Source organism: Pocillopora damicornis, chromosome 4 (assembly GCF_964200805.1).
Source record: "Pocillopora damicornis chromosome 4, jaPocDami1.2, whole genome shotgun sequence".
Lineage (NCBI taxonomy): Eukaryota > Metazoa > Cnidaria > Anthozoa > Scleractinia > Pocilloporidae > Pocillopora > Pocillopora damicornis.
The window spans coordinates 4346053-4354740 of NC_142673.1; the positions used below are offsets into that span (position 1 = coordinate 4346053).

The 8688-nt window shown below is 39.3% G+C and overlaps 1 protein-coding gene across 1 annotated transcript in view; it reads left to right on the plus strand.

Moving 5' to 3' along the window:
- Window positions 1–910: 910 nt before the first annotated feature.
- The window catches only part of LOC113685626 (uncharacterized), a 52241-nt gene continuing 44463 nt past the window's right edge, over window positions 911–8688 (plus strand). The window contains exons 1-12 of the mRNA XM_089202585.1: window positions 911–1071; window positions 2323–2451; window positions 3091–3347; window positions 3535–3658; window positions 3969–4094; window positions 4388–4653; window positions 4918–5032; window positions 5196–5321; window positions 5555–5814; window positions 6177–6267; window positions 6524–6910; window positions 7369–7797. Coding sequence (XP_089058711.1) covers window positions 963–1071; window positions 2323–2451; window positions 3091–3347; window positions 3535–3658; window positions 3969–4094; window positions 4388–4653; window positions 4918–5032; window positions 5196–5321; window positions 5555–5814; window positions 6177–6267; window positions 6524–6910; window positions 7369–7797 — 2419 coding nt within the window. The 5' untranslated portion in view covers window positions 911–962. The remainder of the gene's footprint in view (window positions 1072–2322; window positions 2452–3090; window positions 3348–3534; window positions 3659–3968; window positions 4095–4387; window positions 4654–4917; window positions 5033–5195; window positions 5322–5554; window positions 5815–6176; window positions 6268–6523; window positions 6911–7368; window positions 7798–8688) is intronic.

Below are 8688 nucleotides of genomic sequence, written 5' to 3' on the forward strand. Positions count from 1 at the left end.
CGATCTAGATAATGAGTAACGTGTCGTAAGTTGTAGGTGGGCGGGGAATCAGGCAAACACTCCAGCGTGTAGGCCATTAAGAACAAAAACCAAAAAACCCTATTCTGTGTCTTTCCCTTGTATTGTCAATTTTTTAAACGGTAGCTTGGTGAATGTATGATCAGATGTTAAACATCTTCGAAATTTGGGTCATTTCGTATCTTACAACAGGCTCCGTTTTAGCCAGAAATCTCCTCTTTTCAGTGATATGCAATTACTTTAATTTTTCGAAAGAAAATTTTCCGAAGTTTATTCAAATTAAGCTAAACCATCCCACGATTCAAACATGGCAATACTCATGTTATCCTTAAGTCTTTGACGTTTCGGCAAGAAACCGTGGGCTGTTTATATAACATTGTTTCTTTGGATCAAGACTCTAAAACGCACCTACTCTTTTCATGTATCTCGGGTGTCTAACTAGTTTTCTTACTTTTTTGTGTGGAGAGTTTTCTGTAGAACCATCTTGTAGGTGGAGGGCAGGTGAGGAACTGAACTGACACTATATTTTGGCACGGAAATGGTGTTCATCTCCAAATGTTTAAACAGCTTATATCCGTGTTTTAGTTGTACGTAATCAGGTGTCAAGATAAAGTGTCTCCGATTATGCATGAAAATTAGTTTCTACCAGGAGGTCGTTCGACGTTCAATTTCAAATTGTCCTTGTTTGGGAACTAGTTGCAAACTTGCTTTACGACAATTGGATCCATTGAGGCCGTCTACTAGTATTTTTTAATTGAGCTCCCTTCTAGCTAAATAGTGTTACGAGAACACCGGTCACATCTTTTTTTTTCCGTACACGGTGCGAAAGCCGACCGAAGTCAGTTAATTTGTGTGATGCAAATCTTAAAAGCACTGACTAGTGAATGACAGCGTTCGAATTGAAACGAGTATTTCTATTCCAGAGTGTGCATCAACTCGCTGGAATGATGCTGCCAGTTATCCAGGGAACACAACTGCTTCCTGCCAGCTTCTTTCTGATGATTGCCTCTGTTTTTCCCTTCCAAGCAGGAGTCTCCTCAAAAGACATCACCGGTAAGTTTTATATCTTGATCATAAAAAAATCCAGGCGGAAGCTAGTAAAAATTATCCGTTCTGTTGAGTTAGCAACCTAAAAAAACGTGAAAGCTTCTATGTTATCTACGAGCAGAATTATCACCGTCTTGAGAAACTGCTCTTCTTTTGTTTTCCGTTTATAACCTAGTTTTCGGTGTTGCAGAGAATCGAAGTGTAAGGGATTGTCAAACAATTATTACGTGCGTCATAAAGGAGGTAATAAAAGATACGATGGTAGTAGACGTCCATACCTGTTTGGTCAAATATAGCAAAGAAATGAAATTGTTTCTCATGGGGAATTTCATTGACTTTTCTTCCTTTCTTATAAACCAGTTAAATTCAAACTTGTTCGCTACGACTTGCTACAGAAATATTTAAATGAAAAGAATTAAAGGGATGTCCATGTACTTTTTATGAGGAATTTTAACCTCAACGCTATAATATTAAAAACAAACGTAATTTTCTCAGTTTGTTTTATCTATCATGGCACTCACCAACGTAATGTATGGAATTAATTTTGTTTAAACGCCTTCGAGGCAATGTTAATTTTAGGTATTAACCGGTTTTATATCGTATCGTGAGTCGATATGTAATTGCATGAATCTCGTTGCGATCATAATTTCAAAGAGACTTGCTTCGGTGGTCTACCTCGAGGTGGGCCAACCGCGCAGTCTGTCAGTTTTGGATTTCTATATTCTCGACCGCGGTGCCGTATATTTGCTTTGAAAGTAAACATTATATATCATGTGTCTCTTTTAGTTTGTTATTTTTCTGTCTTGCCTAACTGATATCTCACGATGATAGATCCACAGTTCAGATACTACACAGTAGGTGCTAAAAATGTATTTAACTAGGCACAGGTGGCAAGAGACAGTAGAAACGGTTACATATTATGGATTGGCTGTAAATTTTTCAAGTAGTGGTCGCTTCACTCGACACCCTGTATGAAATCGTGCTAATTTGTGCCTTCACGATTAGCAGCCAAGGGCAATTCAAAATTGTGAGAATATTTTTGGATCTTGGAGGACGTTGGAGAAATGGGGCAATTCTTCAGGGTACCTTACATTCCACAAATTTATTTACAGCTGGTAATACTGAAGCCATAGCTTATCTTATAGGGAAACTCAGTTTTAGGCTGTATTGGTACTTTTTAAAATTAAGGTAAAGGCCTAAACAGGTTTCCCTCAGCAATCAATAGGAGTATGTTATTTTGATATTATCCTTCACCAGGGAACTGCACCTTTGATGAGAGAACATTCTGCAGCTGGTCCAATGAAAGATACAACAACCATTTCGATTGGGTACTTGGACAAGGAAGTTCTCCAAGTAGTGACACTGGACCAATCACTGACTACACAGGTACATTATATGTTTCATTTTTCTACGCAATGTACCCTTTGAAATAAGGTACCGGCTGGAAAAATTTATATCCTTATAAAGTAAAGACCTTACATGTATCTTAATGATTCGCAGAGGTAACTGACGAAATTATGTCATTTTTATCTGAAAAGATGATCTATAGAAGGACAGACAATAATGTCACCTTTAACAACTTCTACCTTTTTTATCAAACGAAACAAATAGATTCTATGTTGCCGAGCGTCTGTCCTCCAATGGATAGTTCCCAGAGACATCAAAATATGGCGGGAACAACAGTGACGCACTTATCTGCACTTCGGGTGCCCCCTTTTCCTATTTTTGTTACACAGAATATTCACACGGTTTTAAAGTTTTCCGCGTGTATTCTTCACTGATGATACGTAGCATTACACCCTTTTTTTCATATGCATGGCTCGGCTCACAAGCACATAATATTTTTGCTTAAGTCATGTGACGTCTATCAGGATGTCCAGTCCTCTGCCGCGCGAACACTTGACTATTATCATAAATTCCCTTAGGAAACAAGGGAATATTACCATTCTGACCGCATTTTGACGTGTTCTATTATTGAGCGTATATCTGTTAAATTGATAAGGGGTGTATTTTACGCTTTCTCAGAAAATGGCTCGTATATCTACATTCAAACGTTATCTCCTCGAAAGTACGACGAGAAGGCCAGATTGAAAAGCCCGTGGTTGAGGCGTCCACTGCGGATAACATTTTTTTACTCCATGTATGGCAGCACCATTGAGACTCTCTCTGTATATGTCATAATCAATGGTAGTGAATCCAGGATATGGAGTCGTCATGGGAACCGATCATCACGTGATTGGATCAAAGGCTGCGTGGCTATAAGCTACGAAGGGACTTATCAGGTAGTCCAATAAGGTTTTTCCTTGGGAAAACATTAACGATGCGATTTTGGGAAAATGGACCGAGTGCTTTTCATTCTTCTTTGAGAAGACCAGGAGGTTTTCCAGTCAAATGCGTGTACAATTTAAGTTGCGTAAGGATCCATAATTCATGACTAGACCCTAACCATGTCGTCTTATCTGCTCACAGATGGTAATAGAGGGCATTGCAGGAGTGACTTCTGCATCAAGTATTGCAGTTGATGAACTCATTTTCAGTGAGAACCTAACTTGCATTTCAGATGGTGACACTACTCCATCTGAACTCTTTAAAGGTAATGCTGCCCTTGTGCTGCTAAACAAGAAGCAATTTGGTTTGAACAGTATTAATTAGGGTTGTCTTCACTTGCATCGAGAACACTTGTGTCGCTTCTTCATGAGTCAAACAGATTTCTCAAGGCAAAAATTTTAAGGGAAGAAAACGTTTCCTTCACCCAGAACCTCAAAGTAAAATGAAAACACTCGCTTTCCTGTAAATGGTAACATAAGTTGTTCTCACAACAGCTGAAGTAAATACAGTGTAAATTAATCTAGCAATTGTTGTCCGAGACCGCATTTCATTGCCATTTTTTGGTGCAATTTCAGTTAACTGCACCTTTAAGGAGAGCTTTTGTGGATGGAGAAATCTATTTGCACCTTGGGATCAGATCGACTGGAGGAGGGGGCCAGAAAACTCAAGTGAACAAATTGACGCGAGCGGTAATCTCACTGGCAAGTAAAAGATGCTACCGCCATTGTATCTTTAGTGTCCACCACCTACACAAAATGCTCAACTTTACGGGCGTTGATGGCTTCACCACCGATGATAATTCAACTACTGCTAATATGTTTACCTTTGATGAAGCGATTATTCCTTGGTGAAAAGGACAAAATCCATGGACTTAATTTAGAATTATCCTTGTCACCTGACGTATTTCGATTCATTGTCGAAGAAAGCCAGGGTGTTTTACCGTTTATTATTCACCTATCCATGATTAATTATGTGCTTATGCCTTTCTTTTCAGTATCAAGAGGAAGGAAATATATTTACATCGAAGAATCACAACCTGACAAAGTAAATCAAACTGCTCAGTTATCGAGTCCATTTATTCGGGGACCAAAATGTCTCCGCTTTTCTTATCGCTTGTCTGGACGTCATGTGGGAAGACTGGATGTCTTGCTTCAAGTTCGAAGGCGACAAGGAGATTACTTGATGTGGAATAAGTCGGGGGATCAGGGAAGTCAGTGGATAATGGCTAGCGTCGATATCGGTTATACTGACGAGTGTCAGGTACAGACTTTATAAAGGCAGATGATATTTACTCTTCTTTATGTAGGTCCTATTATTTTTATGATGCCGAGAATTGCAATATACATAGATTACATCTCTCACTCTAGTATAAAATAATAAGGGGTAGCACTCCTAGTCCTGGCTGTTGAAGTTGGCCGCAAGTGTTAATCCTGCTTACTGATAACCTTTTCAAGCAATTAGATTAGACTGCACTGTCACAAAATAAATAAATAAATACGATTTCAATGATAATTCCTATCACAGATTGTCCTGCAAGCTACAGTTGGCAAAAACTACACAAGTCGTATAGCCGTCTATGACGTCAACTTAGGTGATGGACTATGCCATGACGAGAGGGAATTTAGCACCAACGTACAAGGTTCTTGTTATGCTTCTGTTCAAAGTATTACAAAATCATTCATGATTCTCTCGTCGCTTATTTCTTGATGGTCTATTATAAAATACTCAACCTCCGAGGTTTTGTCATAACTTTCTTATTTGTTAACTTTAAAGATAACAACTCTCACATCTTTTATTTTTAGGGAATTGCAACTTCGATCATAACTTGTGCTTTTGGAGGAGTGATTTAAATTTTATCTTCGCATGGAGAAGAAAAAAAGGCGGGACATCGAGCCCTCAGACTGGACCCAGCAGGGACCATACTTTAGGTAAAACGAGGTAGATAGTACTGGTATTTCTGCATGTAGGGTGAATCACTTTAAGCAGAGATGGGGGATATAAAATTTAACCTAGGTGGTCATAACATCATTGATTTGTACCCTGCATACTCAAAAACCAATGAATAAAGATCTAGCAACTGAATCAGAAAAATTAGATTGTCCTTGTATTCGTTACTCAAATGAAAAATTTGTGCATGTAATACTAGTTTTTCTTTCGAAAGGATCTGGTTATTACATTTATCTTGAAACATCGTGGCCCAGGAACATGGGAGACACTGCAAGACTTACGAGTCCTTGGCTGAGAGGACCTCATTGCATGATGTTCTATTACCACATGTATGGCTCTTCCATGGGATGTGTTGTTGTGTACATGAGAAGACAGGGTGCAGACAGACTACGACCGCTTTGGCTGAGGTCCAAGGATCAAGGAAATAGTTGGATTCAAGCGCAAGTTAGCATAAACGATACTTCAAGTTATCAGGTGGGATGTCACGATTTGAATCATAGCCTCTTCCTAAGGTGGCTACAATCAGAACAAATTTATCGTTTCCGCTACGAAGGGAGTTCTCTTATGACTTCTACTATCTTAATTGCTAGCCGTCTTCCCAAGTATGGAGATTTTCTTGGAATTTATCCATCAAAGAATGCATTACATAACGGCGTGACAGGTTTAAAAAACTCAGGGAGATTAAACGCTGACTGCAATATCATTCTCTAGTGAAAAACAGGACTTCCAAGATTTTCAACAAACGGGAGAACTTTGATATACAAAAAAAGCTGTCTCTCACCTCGTTTACGAGAAATCTCATGATAGTTAGGAAGTCTTTTTTCTGCCATTTCTAGATAATAATTGATGGTATTAGAGGCACAAGCTTTCGTGGAGACGCAGCCTTGGACGACTTCACGTTTCAACGCGGACCTTGTCACCAATCAAGTACGGCAATATCAATATCTTTTTTCGATTATTTCGATCAATTAGTTCGAAATAATTTGAGCACATTGTAACGGTGCTTACTTCATTTTTATCTATGAAGCAGTATCTTGATGTAGTTTTTTCAGTTTTTTGTTTATTGACGTACTGCTCAAATTAGGTAAGTTGGTTTAAACGTTTAAAACTTCACCAAGAATCGTTGGGAGGCAGACTTTGACATAAAAGCATGATCCAGGACCATTTGAATTTACTATTTTAGGTAAAGCAACGCTCTACGTGTCTTCCCTTAAGGGAAACGATTTCAGAATATCGACAAGACCCTCTGGAGACAATCTGTACTCCGACGAATTCAGATTCAGTGTCGAACATCCCCGAGGAAATCCGACAGAGAGCACTTATTTCATCTATCCTCATGCAAAGGGACACAGCTTCTTTACCACAAAGCTAGATGTTTTTAACTACAATAACTATCCCGTGGATGTTTCTGTCCTCAATCAAAAGGAATTATCACTGAATTGCACCAAGATTTTCTTCATTGGCAGAGATAGGGTTGGGCCTATGATAACTCTTGAAGATCCCAGTCTTATGGATGGTTGCAAATACAAGGCGAATTTCTCTTTTTATGCCCACAATGTGGTTCAATCAGGTGAGGAACCAGAAAAGACTGTTTAAGTGAAGCCTGAAAAATTTATCATTAGGCTACTAGCCTAAGTACATAATACATACTCTGACGAAGCAAAGAGATTTTACAGTGCCAATTTTTTTTGTTTTTCGCGCGACAGTAAAGCGAGAGAGAGATTGACGACAAGGTTGAAGATCCCTATTCAATGAATGGAAATTCATCTACATGATTATTTTCCTATTTTCACGCTTATTTTAAAACCATACTTTTAGAATAAAAAAGAAATCGCTCGTTGAAAGACGGGACTCACGTATCAAAATAAGGCAAACGAGGGGTAGTTCTCTTAAGAATGTCTCAGTAATCCATACGGGGCATCTGTCACAGTAACAAACTTTATTTTACATGTTTTTAAACCACGGAAGTTACAAACCAGGGTGAGTGCCGGTAAAACGGAAAAAATCAATTAACTATTTTCTTTGTAGGAAGCCGTTCTATTTCTGGATGTGAACCTGGTTGGTACAAACTAGGACAAGTATGTTTCATGTTCTATTTCCAATCATCTAAGGCGTGGCGGTTTGGCCGGAACCTATGTCACAGGCAGAAGAGCGAAATCGCCATAGTCAATAGTGCAAAGCAATTAGAAGCTCTTGCAGATCAGAGGAAACAACTCAAGCGTGAAGACCACGGTCTCACACTTGGACTTGATAGCAACCTACGTTGGGTTTGGATAGATGGTGAGAATGCAAAGAGTAATGAAAATCTATGGGGGCCAAATGAACCAAGCGGAGACGGTAAATGTGGAGCTTTCTTAAATGCAATTGAATGGAGTTCAAACTGGGACGGGTACGGATGGCGCTGGAATGATTTACCCTGCACGAGCCGTGCAGGATATATTTGTGAGGAACCATTAGGTATGTGATTTAGTGGCTGGTGCATAAATCAAAACAGTTTATCTTTCTTTAAACCGTTTACTATGTTTGTTATATGTAATATAAAGTGTTGCGTTGTTTTAATCACGTAGTTTATTTGAGGATTTGCTACCGTTACTTAAACACATGGCGTGAAAGATACTGCACGTGACGATTCACACGTTACGTAATCAACACGTGACATATAGGAATTATTGCATTGAATAACCATACAATCAGATACTGTTAGATCCCCCCTCTTTAACAAAACAAGCTATAATGATCATGCATAAGTGATATCAATAACTGATAATTGTGTTCATGCCTATTGTCAATGTTCATGTCTATATCATAATGTTGAGAATGTTCAGGTATCTAAACATGTAGTCTGTTGGGAGGTTTTAAGGTACGTCCAGATACTGTTGTATAGGTTGTGGCTGTCCTGAGGTGGGGAAGTTGAGCTATCTTGCGATGCTGCTGTCTCAGGAACAGGTGGTGGTAGGCCTTTGATGCTGTTGTCCTTTACCACAGGTCTGGGCTTCGGCTGTGATCGAGTGCGACGGTAGACGCCTTCGGTTCGATCGTTCTTAACAATGAAGGATCTTGTTTCTTTCCCAGCTCGGATGACTGTCCCTTGTTCCCATCTCTGGGTGTGGTGGTCATAATGTTGATAGGCTGGGCTGGTCGGAATGGTTGTAGTGTCGGTCCTGCAGCCTTGTTGTAGTAGATGTAACTTTTGTCGCTGATACAGTACTTCCTTTGTCTTACTGGTGCTGTCGCTGACACTTACACGCTTGGGCATTAGTAGAGTTGTCCTTAGCTTAGCTTAGCTTGTTGAAATTCCTCCGAACTAATTTTTTTTCAAAAAAAACTTCTCGCAGCAGTCATTTATGT